At 34.1% G+C, this 22781-nt stretch overlaps 1 protein-coding gene across 3 annotated transcripts in view; it reads right to left on the reverse strand.

The window, feature by feature from the left end:
- VPS13B (vacuolar protein sorting 13 homolog B) overlaps positions 1–22781 on the reverse strand; it is a 403839-nt gene that overhangs the window by 261921 nt on the left and 119137 nt on the right. For all 3 annotated transcript variants that reach the window (XM_088149087.1, XM_088149086.1, XM_088149088.1), the window contains exons 20-21: positions 12983–13092; positions 763–904 (exon numbers count right to left, since the gene is read on the reverse strand). In XM_088149087.1, the coding sequence (XP_088005213.1) occupies positions 763–904; positions 12983–13092 (252 nt within the window). The remainder of the gene's footprint in view (positions 1–762; positions 905–12982; positions 13093–22781) is intronic.

The raw sequence follows: 22781 nt of genomic DNA on the forward strand, positions 1-22781 counted from the left end.
ACCCTGATTGCTCATTGGAAGGATCGATAATGAAGCTCAAGCTCAGATACTTTGGTCACCTAATGCGAAGAGAGATCTCTTTGGAGAAGACTCTGATGCTGGGAAAGATTGAAGGCAAAAGAAGAAGAGGACGGCAGAGGATGAGATGGTTAGATAGCATCACTGAAGCAATGAGCATGAAACTGAGCAAACTCAGGGAGGCAGTGAAGGACAGGAAGGCCTGGCGCAATATGGTTCATGGGGTCACGAAGAGTCGGACACGACTTAACGACTAAACAACAACAACAACAAATACATTGAGTGGGAGAATTGCTTTGAGAGGCCTTCAAAGTTGATAACAAGCCCTGCAAGGCTGCCAAACTCAGGAAATCAGAACCACTTGGATTTCTGGAAAGATCTTTATTGCTGGTAGGATACCGTAACAGAATGTTGAAAGCCTATCAAAGCAATTTCCCTGGTTAACTTATATCTAGCTTAATTAAGGTGGAGTTGCTCTGAGTCTCTTTCTCATGCTTCCTCTCTTCCCTGGACTGAGGTATCACTTCAGCATTACCTGACATTATCCTTTTGGATGAAGGAACTTGAAATAATAATTACGTATTTTTAAAAACCAGTATTTGATTATAAAACTGGGTGGTAATTAGAAAAAACTGAACTAATCTTCTAGTAAATTTAACCTGGACTGACATTGAAATTCTTACCATTTAAATTGTAAAGATTGTTAAAATAATTTCAAACTAAATTGAATTAAAGCAGACTTACCTGTTACAGTTTTTGTTTTTATAGGGCTACTGGCATATTCAGAAGCCTGATTTGACTGATGTTTAATCAACGGTGTGCTTCCAACTGACATCTCATCATCTTTTTTCCTTGTGACGGGTGTCCCGAGAGAGATAGATCCAGCCTGTCAGAATCAAAAAAGGGGAGAAAAGGAAACACAATGAGTAATTCCGAATTCAAAATTAGCATGTAGGAAATGATTCTTCATATTACAGAATGTAGTTACTTCATAAGTCTTTTAAAAAAAGATTAAATTATGAAAACAAAAAGCATGCCAATACAAGTTACAGTATTAAGCACTGGAATAATGCAGTGCTTTAACACATAGATTTTAGCACACAATTGTCTCGCCTTTGTTTTTCTTGACAGTTACTGAAACTCTTTTGAAACATCACTTAAAAATAAAAAGCCATAAACATTCAGTCTTTACAAAAAACCAGTTGTATTAATTAATTTTTCAGTAGAGTTGGGAGGGCAAGTAAAATTGAATCCAGCCCTCCCTTCCTCTTCCCACCAAGCTGATTGACAAATTACTAATTTTGCTAATAGTGCTCCATGCCTGAGAACTGGATCAAAAAAATGGAAACAACTATTCATTCAGCAAATATTTCTACCACCTTTATCTGGCCAGGTATATTGCACCAAACCTGCTTTTTCATACATGCAAAAACAGATCAGGGCATAAAACAAATCTAATAAAAGAAATTCGTTTCATTCCTTAAAAAATGAAGTAGAGAATCAGATGTAGTTTACAACAAGATATTGCAGAATGGACATCTGGAATTCTCTGTTCCAGAAAGTCATCTAGCTGTAGCCTCCAAGATACTCTATTGAATTCATTGTTCTTATTTGCTTTTCTACCATCTTCCCTTCAGCTGTCAGTTAGATTCCATAGCCACAGATTATGCTTAATTCCTTCTGAGCTGTCCCTTCCACATCCTCAAAATCTGCTTTATAGAAGTATTTTTTAAAACAAATGTTTGTAATTCTGAAAACCTAGGATTTTTTAAAGTCTAATCATGCATCTCCTATTATATCATGATAGTGACACTATTTTAAATATATAAGCAACAGTGCTCATATCTGAACATTAAAAATAGTGGGAAAGATGGCATCTCTGGTCACAAGAATTTTCAACTGAATGCAGGATTTGTGTGCAGCATATAATAAACAAAAAGGGATATATCAGCATTTGGAAAGATATCCCAGAAAAAATAGCATCTACAGTATGGTTAAAGAGTTAAGAAGTGAAAAATCTCACACATTGCATATATTATTTTGTGGAAACAGTGAAAGTATCTTAACATAAAAAATAGAATTTTTGTTAATAGTATTTTATGTCTGAGAAATTTGAGATTTTAGAACTGGTGTAATGTAACAGCTGAACAAAGGACTGTTAACTAAGCATTCACCAACTGGCCTTAGGTAAACTACAATCTTATAGCCTTATCTATTTCCTGCAATATGGTGATAGTAGTTATCTTTGAGCATTTGAGAAGAAACAAGGTTCCACCAAAACAGATAAAGAAATTACAAATCTGCAGAAAGTTACATAAAGAAGAGTTATGTATTGGGGGAAGGGAATTAAAGCTGAACTAGTTACATGCTTCAGGCTACAAGAGCCCAAGACAATAGGACTATACTCAGCTCCAGTACTGAATCTAAAAGTTTAGATCATTTTTTTTTCTGAGATCAAGTGTCTGGCTCCCAATTCTATCTTCTATGTTCTATATTATTTTACATGTTATTTAAATGTATGAAATATATTTGTGGTTTGAACAACATTCCTGGATCTGAAAAGATGCAAAACTCCTGTTAAAATATGAAAGAAAATATAAATTACAGTATTCTTTTCCAAGTACAGAATACTCTATTGCCATGAGTACTACTGTGCCAAATATAAACAAAAACTGAAAACCAAACCAAATTGTCTGACTGCTTTAATGAAAAATAACATGACTTGAAACATAGCATCAACTTGTTATCGTGATAGAAACGGATCAATACTGGATACTATGCTATTTGAAGGGAAACCAAAGATTATCACAGCCAGAGAAAGATGGGAAAAATTATACCCATATATTGACCGCTGATCTGGAAAACAAACAGCTGTCTCAGTTTTGCTCACTGAACTCAAGCTTGAAGTTGATGCTGATGATACTCAATACAATTTGGCCGAGTTTTTGGTATTGCTGATTGTAAATATAAAGTAAATGAAAGATCAAACTATAAGGAAAGTGATCAAGTGTTGGGTCTGAGTCTCAAACTTGCAAGGAAATTGCAGCTGATGAACATAGAAAATGACAACTCTATTCCAGTTGGTTAATATAACTAGTCTAGTGGAAGAGAAGTTATACTTATTTACTACTTCTTTCTCTTGTAGAGTCACCTTAATAGAAGATCATGGTTTTAGAAGCTGACAAAAAACTAGGCAAAAAATTAGGGATATTCTTTCAATGATTCTAGACTTTAAGCTATTTAATCTATATATACCAATCATTAAATGTTCTTTTAAAAAGCTGTTGAACAATGGGAAAGTGAATAATTAGAATTATCTGTATTGGGGACAAAGGCAACAATTATCAGCACTACAACATTTTGATGGTCATAACGGAACTGGGAAAAGGGAAAATATATCATTCAACGCCAAGCAGACTATGGAATTGACTGTTCCTACCAGAATGCAGGACAAATAGATCATCATCATCATCATCATCATCATCATCACCACCACCACCACCATCACCATCACCATCACCATCACCATCACCATCACCACCACCACTATTGTTTGCACACAGTCTACCAGATAGTTCTGACTGGATTTGGTAGTTCTGACTATCAGATCCCTCCCAAAGATATAAGGTAGCTAAAGATCTTATCATAATATACATACTGTTCCAAGTAATGCAACCTTTTGTATTTGAATTGAAATTCTATCCATTCCTATTGTGTCCAAGTGCTCTTCCAGATCTTTTGATATGGCACTAAGCTCACCAGCCACTATTAGCACCATTATGACTTTCTTTTGCTACATTCACTCGATCTCTATTTGAAGGCCTTTATATTTCCCTATTTTTTCTAGTTCCTTCTCATTGACCTAACTCCAGCTACTATGTCAATTATCCATACTTGTACCTACAGTCATGCCTGGCTTATTATGTTTATCAGCTTGTATCTGAAAGTCCTGCAAGATCTTAACCTCTTCTTTCTTGACTGTTTTTTCAATACTGTGATTCTACCAGTGATAATTCTTATTAAAATTGCAATGAATTAAGATGATCACTTTACTGCCTTTCCAAATACTCCACTTGCACAATCCTCTTACATCCACATAGTAGGTATTCAACAGTCTCTTCCTGTTGTTTGCATAATCAACATTTACTGTCCTACTGAGTTTTCTCAATTTTAATTTTCATTATACTTAGGCAGAAAGACTGTTCTTAAGCCACTAAAATGAACCTTTCCATTTCCTTCTTTAATGTACTTTTTTTTAACCACTGCCTTTTTTTTTTCATTATTAACCTTTCCTTAGATGTTGCTAAAGTACTGGCCATGTAACAGTTTTTTTAAAAAACAGTACTGTCTTTGCATCATCAGCTGCTTGTTCTTACATATAATCTCAGTTTCAATATACCTTATTTTATTAGGTCATTTAGTACATCTTCTTGCTTATCCTTACCCTTTTTCTTTTTCAACTGTTTGCTGCTTGCATCACCCCAGGTCCTTTTCTGCTACGGGGCAAATGTAGCCTATCAATGTCACTATGTCAGTATGGCAACTGATTTTTTTCCTCCATAATCTTTTGACTTCAATTTGTAAATCATGATTTTTTTAAAAAAATTCCCAGTTGTTTTTCATCAATTTTATCACCACATCAATGAACCATACTTTCTTCTTTTCTACAACAGTAATGTCTGCTGTGCCTACCATTTTGAAATCCCACAAAAGTTTCATCTCATTTTGCAAAACTTGTTCAAACACACAATCCCAGTGGTTTTTGCCAACAGTAAAGCCAAATTTTCTACATAAATTCCAACAGACAAGTTTTGCAAGTCAATCATGGGGTTATGTTTAATCTGAGCGACTTTACTATAGCCATAATGAGATGGTCTACATTTATCCTTAATTTTACTTAATTGGTATGTGAACGAAATTATTTGGGCTTTGAGGTAACTGTTTGTAGGGCAGAACTGTTCCCTCAGTTTCCTTTCTAAATTTCCAGATTTCATCCACCACCATGTTAGATTTTGATCTGCTTTTCCTTCAGTATCGTGCATATACTTGCCATGGAGTGGTTTGCTTTACCAGATGTTAATCCAACTTTGAATTACTTTAGTCTTGTATTCCGATTTTTTTCTTAAACTTCAGGAGGGTTTCATTGCAAACTTCCATAAGCATAGTCTATTTACTTTTCCAGATGTAATCATTCAGACTATGTTTTTCTTATTCCATAGTTTGTTTTACTTGCAACAGTCCTCTACCACCTCTACTTCTGGATACATATAATCTATGAATGTCACTGCTTCAGTGAAGTGCATGATTTATGGTCATTAATTTTGTTGTTTTTCTGATCAAGATTGTCCAGTTTGGCTTGAATCCAGTCAATTATTCCTGCAGTATATTTAATCACAGTGACTGCCCAAGTGTTTATTGCTTCAGCAATATTTCCACCATTTAGTTTAGTTTTCGTAAAAAAAAAACCTGATTGTTTGATATAACTTAAACTAGCCATGTTTTTAACTTGGTTGTGCAATTAATCAGAAGCTTCCATTAATTCCAAATATTTGTATCTTTCTTCAGGTGCTGGTGTCTAATGACATTTCCATTCATTAAGGGTAGCCCATCTTCTATAATCTTACCTTCTTTAATCACCAAATAGCACATTTGTCCAGTCCAAATTTCATTCTTGCATCTTCCTTAAATATACAGACTGTATCCAACAGAGACTCAGTTTTAGATTCTGATTCAGTATATAGTTTTAGATCATCCATATAAAGCAAATGGCTTATTTGGGGAGCTCTGCTTTGCGACTTGGTACTCAAAACTGATTTTGTTCAGAATATTTGTGAGTTAAATCACTGCTAGTACAAAAAGCAATGGTGAAAATGTGTTACCTTGGGTTTTATTTTTACTCCTCCCAAATTTCCCCCATAAGGGTGTTTTCCCGTGAAGCAATTGACATCTCCAGAAATCTTCTAATATTTCAGTTTATTTCAAACATTTCGAAGCATTTTTGAATCCAACTATGGAGAATGATTTACAAGCCTTTATATAGTATATTTAGGCCATAAAGTTTATTTTAAGTTTTTAATGATAATTTTGTCAATAAGCAGCTGGTCTTATGCCATGTGAATTTAGCAGGTCCCTTTTGTTCCATTGAGAAAAATGCATTTTCTTTCAAATTAGCATATATTAGTTTTGCTATAATTCCAGAAAACAAGTTTAATGTTGTGGTCAGGTAAGTTATAGGCCCATAGTTGTCAGTTCCTTTCCCTTGCTTTTCTGTACCAGAAATGTTCTTCAAGATATCATCCAATATTACTATTATTATTATTATTGTTGTTGTTGTTGTTGTTGTTGTTGTTTGGGGAACAGCTGGATCATAAGCAGAAGAGAGATCTTTATCAACAAATAAAGATATATAAAAACTAATAACTCTCTTTTGTTACCTGTTCAAACACACAAAGTACTGTGGCAATTTAAATACAAATGCATGCTCTTTTTTTATTTCCTTTGATGAACTCCTTCCCAAATGCAGAATCTAGAGACCTGCTTCAACCCAATCATTCATTCTTTAGAAATGGGACTTTGCATGATTCTGGAAGAGAGAGTGATCATGCTTCCAGAATGGCAGAGGCAGAAGCAGAGCAGACTCTAGTCTCATTTTACACGTGACATCCCTTCATGCAATGAATGGAAACAGATTTTGTGTCCAATAAAATTTCTGCCTGAAAAAGAAAGACGTACAAATATAGAACACTACTCTTACTTTTAATGACAATATTGTCATGATGGAGACCAGATGGTTACAGTACAATAAATACAGGCATATGTTTTTTCTTCTTTTGAACAGTCACAAAATTGTATAGAATGCACAATAATTACACAGCTTTTGGCTAAACCTTTTAAATGCATTACCATGGAAAACATAGAAAGCCACAGACCAAGCATTATGGAGTATATTTTCAAAAGCTAGGGAAGAGCATTTATATTTTCAGAAGTCAATCGGATTTATGTGGCTGCAATCTGATTAGCTTTAGGTAACATTAACTAACGTAGTAAAAATTAAACTTAACCCTCTCCCCCCAAAAGATGATACAATGAAGAGCTCTCAATTTGGCATTATCCACTGAAAAACATTAGTAGTTACTTTTAATCATTAATTTCAATTGTTATTTCAATCTAAATTATCTAAATCTCTAAATCTCTAAAATCTAAATCTAAATTATTAAAACAATTATGTTTTAGAGAAAAAAACTACTTTTATGTCACAGTAGATTAACACAAGGCAAACTTACTGTGAATCAATGAGTTTTAGTGATTAGAAAATCAGCACAGGATACTTCAGGACAGGATAATTCAGTTATATAAGTCACTGGGTCATCCTAAACCAGTGGTTCTTAAACTGCGAGGTAATTTGGGCATATCCTGGGAGTAACAAAGCAATTTGTAACCGCTTGTTTGTGAGTTGAAGATCCAGTGTGAGACTGCCACTGCCAAGATCTTCTTCATCATCATCATCCTAGCATTTTCCCACAGGTGCAGGGTCCCGTTTGGATCAACAAACACCATTTCATGAGATCCAACACAGCAACTGGGTCCAGCTATATAATTTTCATGTCCTCATTAATTGTGACCTGCCACCTTTGCTCTGGTCTTCCCGTGGGCATTTGCCATCAGTGGTAAACTGGTAGGCAGTGCAGGTAACGGTGTGGAGTGCTGCGTGTAGGACATGGCCATACCACTATAAGCATTTTTCCTGCCTTTTCTCTGTTATTGGTGCAACACCCATCTGCTGCCGGACTGTATTATTGCTGATGTGGTCTAGAACAGAAACGCCTAATGACCAATGGAGCATGTGCATATCTATGGTATGTAAAGGGCATGCCACTGCCAAAAGACTTTTGTAAAACAATAGTGTCCCCCCCCCTTTCTCTCTCTCTTTTTGGTTGGGCTAATGATATTATTCAAGACCAGAAAAAGGGTGAATTGGGTCAAACGGTTTAAGAACCAGTGCCCTAAGCCATGAAGTCTGAAGTCTCAAGCCTGACATATGCGGCAAGGTTCTTGTGAGACTACGATAGTAAGTAGGTGAGTTGGACAATCATTTATGACTTGTGCTCTCTAATGGAAAGATGGGAGGTAAATGTAATAAATTACATAATTTTTAAAATGAATGTATTGTATACAGAGATTGATATTACACACAGCAGATTAGAGACCAAACCCTAGTAATTTTTAGCCATCTTAGAGATGATACAGTCTGGATATAAATAGTACTGTGGGGGATATAAATATGCATCACTGACTTCTTTGGAGAAAAGTGGCTGATATAAATTAAGTAAATATTTCTTTACCGTCTTTCATAATTTATTATATGGGTTGAAGTAACTCCAATATTATTTATGATCATCTTAATTATTTGTGAGTTCTCTTTGCATCTCAATATTTTTTTTTAATCATTATTCACTATTATTTTTCAATAACAACATTCATGGCATGCCTAATTTCAATCAAGTAGTTATTTGTCTCTGAAACAGGAATAAAATTGCTGCGGATATCCAACAAGCTTTAGTCAGTTTAATCATATGTACAAGCTGCATACTTTATATACTTATATAGCCATCTACACTCACATGGAAAAGGAAGTTTCAGAAGTGAAAGAAAAACATAAAGCTGCCCAATAAGAATGTGTCCGTAAATAAAGAAATAAAGAGGGGAATGAAATGGATTATCTGAAAAATGGCACGGTTGGTTGGCAGGACAGAAAAGAATTACCCACTGTACATGTTTTGTTCCAGCTTTTACTTTTTATGGTAACCTATAACAACAATACTAATTCTCAACTTAGAATCAAACACTGGGTTTATCACCAGCTCCAGAGCAGACAAATCACTCACTGTTACCAAAGATATTGACAGTGCAGCCAAACTTCGCATGATCTTTCCAAAAGAATACTTTTAAAAAATGTCTTACGTGCTACCAAGAAATCTTTATTCTCATGCTTGGAAGAATCAGGGGGTCGAGCAAAATCCTATTGCAAAATTAGATCTGCATTCCTAAAAACCTTTTAATCAAAAGACAATACTGTATAAGAACCTACAAAACATAACGAAAACAGGGGGAAAAATGAAAGCATCAGAGAGCGATAGGAAATAGATAAGATCCTAAAATAAAGATTCTCATTTGCTCCTTTTTTCTAGCTATCTTATTACAAAACCTTTTCTGAAGACTCAGTAGTCCTTCTGAGAAATATGAAATGGGAGTGTCCCTGTGAGACAGGCACATAATAACAATAACAATAACAATAACAATAATTATTATTATTATTTTCCAAGTATCTACAGTGAATTGATCAAAGGACACCACGTAGTATGTTCCAAGATCTCTTCCATTTTTTCTAAAACAGCATATATATTTTTTCATACTATCAAGGATGTTTTCATTTACAACTATATTTGCATTAGGCTTGCCAGTATTATTCCGTAAGTCTCAAATTACTGCATATTTCTCAATCTTCTATAATTCTGAAAAATATGGCTTTTTTTTTATAGCACCAGAGAAAGTTCAGTTTCTCATTGCAATAATGTGGCAGAAGTACCATCTTCCTTGGTATCCAGTATTGATTACAGGATCTTAAGTGGTGTCATTTATATTCATGATGAATGAACAAGCTAACCAGCTTTCTCTACAGAAAGGCCTTCCACAAGATTCTTTGGAGAAAAGATAGGGCTAGGCTGTGAATAAATCAATAAAGAGTAACTAGGCCATCATACTGCTATTTGTAGATTAGTGTTTTACAATACACATCTAACTAGAAGTTTCAGAATGCTAATATTGCTTTAAAAAAGAACCAAATAAATACCATATTTTACTACTAACCAATGAATAGGTTCAGAAGACATTATGTAGATTTATGCAGGCATTCACAAGCCTTGCCATGGGTTTTATATTGTTTTTCAGTGAATGTCAACATTGTTCACCATTCAAAATAAAAAAGAAATGTTTAGACACAAGCAGAAGCCAACTGCGAATATAACAAAACATCCTCTTTTGCCCCTATAGCACTAACCACATAGTCACAACAGGAACTATATAGTTCTTTACTCAAATAAGTAACAGCCGCCACAACTCACCCTGGATTTTTTGTGCAGTAGGAAAGGCACAAATGTAGTGCATTATGCTATGTTTTTAGAAAGCATTTTAAACTCATATTACATTAAAAATGCATATTCAGACCTCTCTTTCAACATTTCATGTCTACAATAGAAGTTTTGAATAGTACAAAAGCACTACCATCTTTAACTTTAGCAATTCTCTAAGAGTAAAGACACAGTTTAATAATATTATTATTTAAGACTTTTAATCTTATTCATAAAGAAAACAGCTGTAACAGTAGGTAGCCGTGGTTAAATTATAAATTATCAAAACTCTACCTCAAAACTGTATTTCCTAGTAATCTCTCTCCCAAAACTTTACAAGAATTTTTCTGACAAATCTAGCAAACATAGACATGGAACATTCAAAGTATATGACACAGAAGATAACTTTGCTTTAAGCAATACAAAACCTGTAATTTTTTAGAACTATTTTCAGGCTACTATCTACTTTACAATTTGTCACTATGGATTACTTTTGGAACCACTTAAAGGAAATACTATCTCATCACAAACATATTCTAAGAGACCTATCTACAATATTTTAAAATTGAGTGGATTCTAGCCACAGTTTTATAGGCTTTACAAGTTTTTCATCATTTCTTTACAGTATTATTTTCCAACCTTTCAAGTTAAAAAACTCTTGAGATATCTTACTAAAAAAAAAGTAAAGTCCGGTTATGTGCTGCTTTCTTCAATCATGAGCATTTCTCAATCAAAGACTATTATTCAGGTTGGGTCTACTTATAACTAGCAAGTCAGTTCCCTGCTCTTCAATACTATTCAACCCTTGATGTTGATGAGAGGATATATAAACCTGCTAGTTACTAAACAACTGAAACTTTTCAGCAGATTTATATTTTAGATTTCTGGATTTTCTCAATTTGTTTGCAAATCTGTAATATCTTGACAAGTCAGAACTGAGATGATGTAGGGAGGCTTCAAATAATCCTATCCAAGCTAAGTCTCAGTGCCCCTGAATTCCTCTCATGTATATTTCTCTCATCTATACTTCATGTATAAATGTATAATTTTTCTCAAATATACCACAGCATTGAGAAAATGCAAAAATATAAAAAATAAACCTACTGAAAACTTTATCAGTAAACTTCATTTTTCACAAACTTTATAAAAATATCTTAGAACTCAAAGACACCAACTCTCAATATCTACATTATGTATTTACAAAACCTTAAGTTTCATTAATACAAAAATTTGCACTAAATTTAATTAGGCTAAGAAACTCAAGAAGGATATAACATTTTAACTTTCTCTATATTATCCTTCATTATACTCACTTCTCCAAACAGTAGGCACATTTCATCAGGTTATAGAAACAAGCAAGCTTTGTAGACAGCTGGCTACAAGAATCTTTCTCTAAAGGATCAATCTCTGTTGTTTTAGAAATAACTATAGTCCACTAGGTAGAAAATACATTACCCATTTTAAGTTGTAGTTTTCTAACCAAGTAATTAGAGTATTTGTTGTTTCATTTACCACCTCTTTGGAAGTTATTTTAATGGAAAATGGGATATCTATCTATCTGTCCAACAAACAAACATACACACACACACATGTGTGCATACAACTATACAGAAATTACAAGCCAGGCAAAATTTTCCCAGACAGTGGGCCAAATGTGGATGAGACAACAAACTGTCTCATATTCTTTTGAAACTATGCTTACGAATACATTGTGGCCATACTTATTCAAAATTATCAAGAATATATAAATAGTTTACATTATCTGGTTGTTAGACAAACAATAATACCCAGTAGGCGTGTAAAATATAGCACTCATTCTTCTGAGAAAAGGAATAAATCAAGAACACATAGACTTAAAGCACTCTACTCAGTTCTCATTTCCAGTATCTTAAGCAGACCAGCTTCTCTTCTATAAGTATCTTTTCGCCATTTCTAAGACTAGTCAGAATTATTCTGTAGACACCTCTGTACTCTGGGCTGAATCCCATTCTACCTAGCCATTCATTTTCTGATGGAACAACATTCCACAATGGAAAAGAGCTTCCAAAGTAGTTTTGCAAAGAAGAGCAACATAAGTTGAGACAAAAATTCTTTGTGATAACCTTTCCCCCAAACTACCAAAGATATACCTGGTTATCTTCTGATTTTTTTTTTATTCAAGTTTATATGGGCAATGTTTATCTAAATATTTCCAAATCTCTCCTTTTAAAAAATATTTTGGCTAGTATCTTATTTGAAACCTTTTATTCATTTAAAATCCCAGCAGTGCTACTTGTAAAATAAGTTGATTAAAATACCTTCTTAAAGAATCTTAAAAACAATTTTATTAACAAGTAATTACAAAACAAAATGATTGTCAAAGATTAATCAAAACAGGAACACACTTCAAGGTAAATATTTAATATGTATACCTTATATGAGAAATATTGGGGCTACAAAAATTCATTTTCTTTCCCAGCAAATGTGGCCAAATCAAACCTCCAGAGCAACCTTAAAAAATATATCGAAGAGCACTACTACAAAAATAGTCTGAATCCCTGTCTTTGCACCTATAATTCAAACTATTTAATTATTTTATTCTTTTTACAAAGTGTATGTAATGTGTCTTATGAACATTTTCTCCCAGCTATGGAATATACCCATTAGCTGGACCTATTTGCTTTATTTATGGCACAAATCAAATCCTTTCTATAGTATGTTAAAAAAAAATTGTACAAGATGTGTGAGCACTTAATTTCCCCTGATTTATCTGATTTTTAATGTTTCAGTACTGACTGCATTCTGTTTGTACTGCACGTTGCCTGAGGACTCTAAGTAAATAAGCAAAGATGTCCTACCTGCTGCATCAGTCTGCTGCTTCGCTTCTGAGGCTGGTACATAAGCCAAGTATATAAAACTGGATCAATGTTGACTGTTAATCCTTGCATGCTGGCCAAAAGCACAGCTCCTACATAAAAACAATTACAAAATAAAAGCAATGACATTAATACATCAATGCCAAAAACATTTTGAAAATCTAATGCTATTTTAGAGATCAAGGCAGCCTCCAAAACACAGGTACTTCTTCTGAATGCAGCATGGTTGCAAAGCATATGAAACCACTGCATGTTCTCAAGATAATCAGGCCTACACAATGTCTGAAGTGATTGTTTATGTTTTCAATCATACATTAATGTATCTAGAAAATGTGCTTAATAGGAGTGTAATATGAGCCTAGATTTTTAGAAGGAAAAGATGCCCAGAAGTTTTACAAATGCATAAGCTGATTCTGTTTGGTAGTATTCAAACATACATAAAATAAAGAATGGGATTAAGATCACCCAATTTCTCTTGCCTCTCAACTGAATTTCCCGTAAGTTGAATTTGCCTTGTTATCACTGAGAGAAGATCATGTGTCTATTCTGCTTCCCTGCTCTAAACTTTTCATTTGCCATTTTGATCCTGACTGTTACTTTTCCAGCACATACATTCCTATATTTTTAATTGTTGATACTGAAGTTCCGTGATGGAGGGGTTGGCATGTCTTAACTTATTTTAACTTTTCAAAAACTTATTTTATTTTTAACTTATTTTTTAACTTATTTTGACTGTTTAAATTTTAACTTTTTTATTTTATCTTAACTATTGCCCTACTTTTTTTTTCATATTTTGCAAGGGTAAAAATGGAAACAAAAACATCAAGAATAAGAATTATATAAATAGGAATTATTTTAAAGTTTATTTCAGCAGTTCTCAAAGCTGAAATGAAAAGCCAAGGCTTGGCACATCTTAACAGTGAAGACTGCTCTAGAGACTACTTCAAAACACCAAAGCCACTTCATTACTTTTATCCATGAGTTATATAAAGTTTCTTTACTTAGCAACCTATGCATTTCAAAAATCCAAACAAATCCAAGAGACATCATCTCTATAATGCTGCACAGTGACCTGGAGTGCATCCAGTCGGATCACCTGGAGACCTATACAATACCCTTTTATTGAACTGGGTCTCTGCTAGTCACAGTGAACAGAAGAACTGGGTCTGGAAGAGATCTGAGTATGTTAAGCTGCAATAGATAATGCTTTCATTTTTTATAGTTTTGTAACTTTTTCAGAATTAATACCATTTTCAGAAAATTCTTTTACAGCTTGAAAGAAAGATCCCTTTCTAAAACTGGTGGTAGGATACAAATTCAGAGCAGAATAACTGAGCTGTTCTACAGAACAACTGTAGAAGTTGTTTCCTATATTGCTAAATTAGCAAATTTCTTTTACTTTGATCCCAGCTACCAAAATATATAGTACTCAACAGAAGGGCCCTCAAAAATGTTCATGGAAATGTATATCAAAACAGAAAAACATAAGAGTTCTAGACTACAGTGGCATAGTAAACATTGTTTTTATATTTTTTTTTACTGTTTTTATTGTTGTTTGCAAGCCACCCAGGATTATGGTGCATAAAATGGGCACCTATATAAGTCTTTATAAGTCTTATAAATAAATAAAGGAATACATAATTCAAATAATATACCAAAGCTGAAGAATTGATCGTACTCCCTTAGAAGTTAGGAAAAAGACTTCCATTAGCTTTACTGGGAAAGAATCTCACCATAAAATTGCAATATATTTTTAGAGACAGGTATCAGATAAATTCATTTTCTTTATTAATATTTATAACCATTCAAATCTATTAAGATATATTCTAATAATGTTTTAGGTATGCTTAGTTTACTTATTAAGAAATCTCATAAATTTCAGTGAATTTTGAGCAAATACAGTAGTCTCCGGGTTAAGAACGCCTGGTTTACAGACGACCCATAGTTAAGAATGGTGCCCATTGTAGCAAAATCCAAGTTAAATGCAGAATGATTTGAGTTAAATACACAATGGTTCAAGTTAATTACACAATACTATTTATACAGTATTATACAATAATACTGTTCTGGCTTACATACAAATTCAACTTAAGGACAGACCTTGGGAATGGAACCAGTTCTTAAACTGGGGACTATCTGTATGATAAAAATGTAGCATAAAAGTATCATTTTTTTCTTTTAATTAAATGCAGTTTTCAACAGAGACTCAATTTTATTGTTATTTTGTGTATCATTCTTGTAACTGGCTAAAAAATAGATAAAGGTACTAAAATAAAATAATTTACCTTTTAGCTAGATACAGAATTGCAGACCATAATGCACAAGAAAGAATTTAATGGGTTAGCCTTTTTTTTCCAAACTGGTCTATATTTGTTAAACACTTAGGAATTTAAAAAATGCAGATACGTGGTTCTGTGAACTTCTCTATTCATAGTTTCACATTCTTTCATATTGATATGATCCAGAAGAGGGGGGCCTTGGATAAAATACTAACCACATTGCTAGCCTTTCTAATCAGAGAACCAAACTTCCATAAAAGAAATGACATTTCTATGCTAAGTGAAAAAAAGGTCTATGCTAAGAGAAAAAAAGCAAACCAAATATTTCCCTTCTTCAGGTAATGCTTAAAATACCAAAAATAATCTATAGAACTTAAAACTTGCTTGTTGATACCTGCAGCATAAAGCTAAATGATTATATTTTTTTGGCAAGACATATTTTACAGTCTTAGGGTTTTAAGCGATTTCATAGTTTAGATGAACTCTGGGGACTCAAATAAATGATCAAAGTTGACTGCAATAATATTCCTTGTTATTAGCCACCTTGAGTCTTTATGATTTGGCAGCCTAATAATTCATCATCATCGCCATCACCATCAGTCAATTGCAAAAGGCAACTTTACTTGGAACAGCTTACATCCTGCAACGATACCTTTAACACCACCAAACAATAATATCTGCCTATTCCAGGTCCTTGGGAAGGACTCGATAGGTGGATAAAAATGCCACATCCAGTCTAAATATCTGGCTGACTGTTCAACCAACAATGCACATTGCTTAAAAAATTAGCTTCCAGCAGGAAAATTAAAAGGTGGCTAGTAATGAATTATGGGAGAGGCATGCTCATGAACATATGTGGTTAATTTCCAGTATTAACTCAACCATGCAACACCCTATGAAGAGTATAAGTTTTTCTGCATGACAGTGTGAAAACAAATTTGTTCTATATGTAAGCATTCTGGTACCTAATGTATCTACTATCAATCATTAAATAGAGAAACATTCAACCTTCTCTCATTTTACTGGGGAGGACAATAAAGGAAAGGATATTGTTTGGATGTTTCTATTTACTACCAAAACGTATTCTATTCATATTATCAAGTTATCAAAGTATATTGTGATCATTTTCAGTTATAGCTTTAGCTGAAGCAGATATTAAAAATATTCATGCAGGCCCAAAATAGCACCCATGAATCTTTACACCTTGAAAGAATTATATCAGAATGGATTCCCCAGGTTCAAATTTCTACTTGCCAGGCAGAGATGTTGTAAGATAAAATATGAGGGAGGGGGTAATAGCTACTATACTTTCCATACATGATAACATTTAATTGTTGCACTTATATCTTACATCTTAATTGTTACAGTTCAAGGTGGCATATACATATGACTTGCTCAAATACACACACATGCCACTTTGTATTGCTGTCAGACAGAAGAATATAGATGCAGCAATTATATTTTACTATATATGAAATTTACACCTCAGCAGGGAGCAGATTTCACCTTATATACAAGCTTAAACCCAATGAAAAACGTTTTTTTCCGTCTCTCTCTGTGGGAAATATACTGTTACATTATTGTCACAGGATAGCCTATTTTCTTAAAGAAGGGTTTTTTCCTTTAAGGAAAAAAAATACTATCACTATTATTTTCCTCCAAAGATTACTCTCAAGGATTTCCTTGCAGTGATCGGTAGTAACACATATGTTTCAAATAAATACATGAATAAATTGCAAGCTTTGCTGCTCTTGCTGCTGGAGATAGTACTGGAGGGTCCAGTGCCTCTTGGAAGCATAAAAGATCCTGCTCCCTGCAGGAGGGTTAACAGCTGAATAAAACAAATTATGTTTGCTTGGGGCTGCAAAGGAAACAAAAGTTCTAAACCCTGCTGGAAAGGCTGGGCTCTACACACTTCAGCAGTTCAGGATCAGCAATAGGAATAAACATTCAAGCCTTTTGGCAGATTCACAATTTGTTTCAAATGAATTTTGGCAGAGAGTGAGTGAACAATAACATCAACAAAATATAGACTTTTAGGCTTCAAATAAAATATAAAAATTAAAGAAGCACCCAAGTTTTCAACACTATATATAAATGCATAACAAACTATTAATTTTTCTGCAGAAGTGACCTGCAGCTGAAATGATCCAGAGGGGAGAATGGGAAGGAGAAACAGAAGCATATTATTTTTGCAGAATCTGTATGGTCAGACAATGCAGAAACGAATAAATAAATATTATTGGAAAGTCTGTATTGGGGATGAATGGGGATATCCCTCCACATGTGAATAATATCATTGGTGAAGTTATTTGAAGTTATATTAGATGACACAATATATTTATTACCTAGAATCAAGCAAACATTATAAAGAAGGGTACAAACTTCAGGGTTCTTAATCAGAATGAAGGTTAAGAATACACTGATTGGTTAAGAATATATAAACATTAGTATATGATCTTTATATGTTGGATGTACTACAGCCCAGATATAGTCTCTTATGGGTGCCCTTTTTGTATTAAGAGGACAGTCACAATCTTCAGGACAGAATGATAAAAACTAAAGCCAAGCCAAGTCCACAAATTATGTAAAATTGAGCAGAGCATTTTATCCTATTTTAGATTTGATAAGTATGCTACACCTTAAGATTGTATAAAATTTTATTTTGAATGATAGAAAAATGTTTACATACATTGTATCAATGTATCTATAATTATAGAAACAATATTCCCAAAGTAAACAGTCCTGCAGGTGACTGGCAAGATAACATGATTACTAATTTTGGAGGTAGTTTTCCAGAGGCTTTTTTCCCCTTGTCAACCACATCTAACAAGTTAATATAAAGTAGAAGTATTAAATCACTTGGACAAAGTTTAGTGGAAATGGGCTTGCTTTTTTTCAGATCTTATATGTCATTTCTTCAACTATCTACTCCAAGGGAATGGGTTTTTCACCAAAAATATTGTGTGATGATTAATCACATATTTTCTCCTGCGGTTATTATAAGATCCAATAAGGGCCAGGTCCCTGGAGAAGGGTATCTATATGGTGGCTAAGAGACATCCCCAACTTGATGACGCATAATCATCAGAAAAGCATCCCACCAGGGCATATTTACTGCAAATATTAACAATCTGCTAGTCACATCAAGGAAGACTGCCCAGCTGCTTTGAAGGGAAACTACTGATTGAGTATCTGCATGTTTTGAAAAATATTTGGAAGTGTTTCAGACCTCAAGTGAACACAGCACTCTCTTACTAATCAAAGCAAGCTCATACTTTTCCAGGATTCCACCCCCACCCCTCAAAAGAAGATACCACTACTTTAAGGATTTGACTCATTAAAGCAATTCTTAAAGCAGTCAAGTCTTCTCTTCAGGCTCAGGTAGTAGCCTGAAAACCTAAATGAATACCAGACACATATTGTGCTTGCCTGAGGTCTGAACCACTTTTCCAAATCATTTTCAAAACAGACACAGTACAAGGAGGAAATGATGTACATTGATAAATGTATATTGCAACTATTATTTCACTATGTACTCTTCTACCCATTGTATGCTAACCTAAGAAGGGAAACATAACATTCTCTTCTAGTATTTAAACAAAATCCTGAAACTTATTTTTTAAAAAGCAACCACACTGGGCAACAGGAAAAAAAAAATCTAAAATGTACCTTGTGCCACAACAAATATCAATTTCTATAGTGACATAAAGAATCTCTGCCTGACTATGACACCAGTGTGCACCATCCATGGCAAAAGATGGATTGAGAACTAGATAGATTGCAGGAATGGAGTAATCACTGTTGCTAAATGCTAAGTGCAATTTGATGTTAAGTCCATATTCAGCCCACCAACTTTTGAGGATGAACCTTGTCCAGCAAACCTCACAGTTTTAATACCTATTTTTGGTCTTTTTTTCCCTCAATCTTTTATTTTTTAAAAACATATTGCCTAATCATTGTGGATTTTTCATGCATGTGGATATACATATATATCCCCATTACGAAAAACCCACAATTTTAATATTTAATGTATTATCTACATATATTCACAAATACAACAATGGAACACACAAAAATGGGAAGGAGATGGAAATCAGCTGCATGTTTAGTTGGAATATATGTATGTTTTGAAAATACACTGTACATCAGATTATGAAAAATGACAGTAATGGTGCTCAGGAATAAAAATAGGGGTTTCAAAGACATTCTTTGTAAACACTCTTTATACATACTCTCCTGGACTCCTGCTTGGAGATGGCACTGCTTTTCTATGCCCCACAAAATAAATGAATCAGAATGCCGGGAGCTGATGAGAAATAGGGAAACAAAATAGCCCCAGCCCCACCCCTTAGCCACCAGCATTCTGATTCATTTATTATTTGAGATGCATGCAAAAGCAATGTCATCTTCAGGCAGAAGTCCAGGAGAGTCATTATAACACTTGTAAGGTCCTCATATCAAAGCAGTATCTGCAGAAGAGTAGTTGTTAATGTCAGAGTAATTCCATGTTCATGTCATGGAATTACTCTGAAGAAATGCTTCACTTGGACCTCCAACAGAGCAAGGCACCCCTCTGACAATCTGCAAAGGTCTAATAGTTATGTTCTTATTGATATAGAGAAAATATTTATTACCTGCTAGCCTTTGAAGACTCACGTTTAAAAAGCCTACTCTGAATCTTATATGGATACCTTCCTTCATATTACTCTCATGTTATCCTGCAATCTTCTAAACTTTGCACCTCAACACAGGAATAATCAAGCAGTATTCAAATCTATTTTATATTTTGGGACCCTAACTTAACAATCTTTCCTACACATACAATTTATGGAAGGGTTATGGAAACTGAAGTTGTTACAATGAGTCTGGGCTGAATCAAAATTGTTAACATCTTAAAAATTAATGCAAATGTTTCTCTCTTGGATTTGTACTGTTAGAAATATAAAAGAACAGCTAGGAAAATTATTAGAAACTCCACTTCTGCCTCTGCTCTCTCAACAGATAAACCTAAATCAGTTGGGTTGTTCTTTAGCCATGGCAGGTGTGAATTCTGGGAGTTTCATTCTCAACACATCTGGAGAACATGGTTATGGAAAGTTGACTGAAGCAAATCCAGAATATTATCTCAAGATGGACTGTGTAATTCAGTTGACATAACTAAGGAAGATAATGCTAACCCACCCAACATATACCCTGGAAGGGAAGGCAAAAACTCTCAGGCTTATAAACTACTCTTATACGGTAACAAATCCATTCCCCAAATCAAAGCTAGTGAATGTATCAGTTAACTGACAGAAACCACTTCTCCTCAGAAAATGGGATTCAAAGGGATATATGTGTTCTTAGAATCATATGGGTATTAGGAGTATGTATTGCTTTGGATGCAAAGATTAAAAAGTGCTCTTAAACATGCAGGGGAGCATGTATAGCCCTTGTATGTAACTCCTTAACCAACTGTGTTTTTTCCTAGGATCATGGAGCAGCTGGGTGGTGCCAGGAAAAGGAACAGCTGCTTTGTGACGTTGCCAACAGGAGCCATGTTTGTGCCCCTGCACACTCCAAAGCACTATTTTGCCTTTGAATCCAAAGTGCTAGACAGCCCTAGTATGTATATACATGTCAGTGCATTTTATATAAAAACTGGAGGATAAGCAGATGTCTAAACAATGGAACAAATTTTGAACAGCAAAAATCCATCACCATTGAAGATCGTAAATGTAGAAGCCACATACAAATTATTCTTCAAGTTAAGGAAAGTGGATGTTAAAGATTATAGGTCTGATATATTGCCCACCCAGTTGAGAAGGGAGATTTTGGTCAGGAGGGAAAGACTGAATACATATGCAGTTTTATTTTGTTAAGGCCGTAGTGCTGTTCTATGTTTATGCCTGACTACAAAGAGAAGTTACAAATTAACAGACTTTGAAATACATTTGTGCTTTTCCCTTTGAGAAGACATTTAGGAGGCTGAAAACAGCAAACTACTCCCATCCATATGAAACAAACTGGAGTTGAGAAGGCACAGTGTGTGTAACTCTGCACTTATACTTGTAAACATCCTTTCCACACAGAGCCCTGTGGGACAATCAGAGAATTCAGTGAATTAACTACTTGGAATAAATAAAGAACCCTTGACTTGGCATATAGCTCTTCTAACTGATTAAAAATAAGTGAGAGCTATTCTTCCCCATTCCCTTCTTTAAAATGCAGCAATATATTTAATGTCATTAATATTTTTATTTCCTATAATGTACATTATATTTAAAGCCCATCCAATGTAAGGCTACAAATCAGTGAATTATACTACAATCCAGTGAATTCCAAGAAACACTGGAAACTGTTCAGCTTATGTTCCTTGTTCAGACGATTCTGACACCCGTCAGCACTTTTCTTCTATAGATGCAGCTTCAAATATTCCTGAATATAAGAACGGTCGGATTTTACAATTGCAAAAGTTTAAAAAGCCATATTTAAATTAGTTTCAGATATCAGAAAAATAATACGGAATCTGCTGGATGGCAAACCTACAAAAAGACTGTTTTTAAGCCTGTTTATAAAAATCCATCTTGATCTAGGGTTCACTAAACTTCTCAGAAAAGAAAGATGACAAGAACATTTAAGGGGATAAAGGAAGCAATTTTCAGGGGCCAACCTTACCAGACTAAAATTGATTAGCGTTTTTTTAAACACACACATATACACCCTGAAGAAAACAAGCATGTTTTTAAATAGCCAAAATAATTGCACATTGTGTGGAGACTCAACTTTAACTATTATCTGATTCAATATGTCTTGGTTCTGCAGCTACGCTATATGATTCTCCAACATTGTAGTCTCAAAAAATATTGGATTATGTTCCATCCATCCTCTCCAGGTATGACTGATGGACGGTAACAGGAGTTATAATCCAGGATACTTGGAGAGCATCTGATGAGGACTGCTATACAACAAGAGTCTTTACTCTGCTGTTCAAAATCCAGGCAAGACTTATAAAATTCTTTAACTTTAAAAATTGTTACAAATCTTTAACTCTTGAGAAGTTTTCTTCAGGCAAATGTATTTCATTTCAGGAAAAGGTACGTGCCCCTATCAGGTAATCTTCAGTTGTGACAGAGGTTCTCTCAAATCTTTTTGGAAATAGAAAACAAACGTTTGTGACTTTCCCATTTTTGGAAATATAAATTCCAGCATTTGAAATCAAAACGGTCTTCATCCTATGCAAAATAAACAGATTACAGGATATTCCTCATTGTGTCCATATGGGGGCAGTAGAGTTTAAGAAAAATACTATACTATACAATTGTGCCCTTAATTATTTGTTCAAAGAACTTTCTTGAATCTTTTAAATGAATAAAACATATACAGTTATTAGTCAGAAAGAAACAAATAGAAAACATTCAGGTTATGGCCTTCTGAACAATGCCACTGAAGAGTCATATTTAAGACCACCCAGTGTCCAGTTATGTTTCTGGAATATGTAGGATTTTCCTCTCAACAAA

This window comes from Python bivittatus, unplaced genomic scaffold (genome assembly GCF_059951505.1).
Source record: "Python bivittatus isolate LINGU-HERP-01145 unplaced genomic scaffold, Pbiv_v1 ctg000590_np1212, whole genome shotgun sequence".
Classification (NCBI taxonomy): Eukaryota; Metazoa; Chordata; class Lepidosauria; order Squamata; family Pythonidae; genus Python; species Python bivittatus.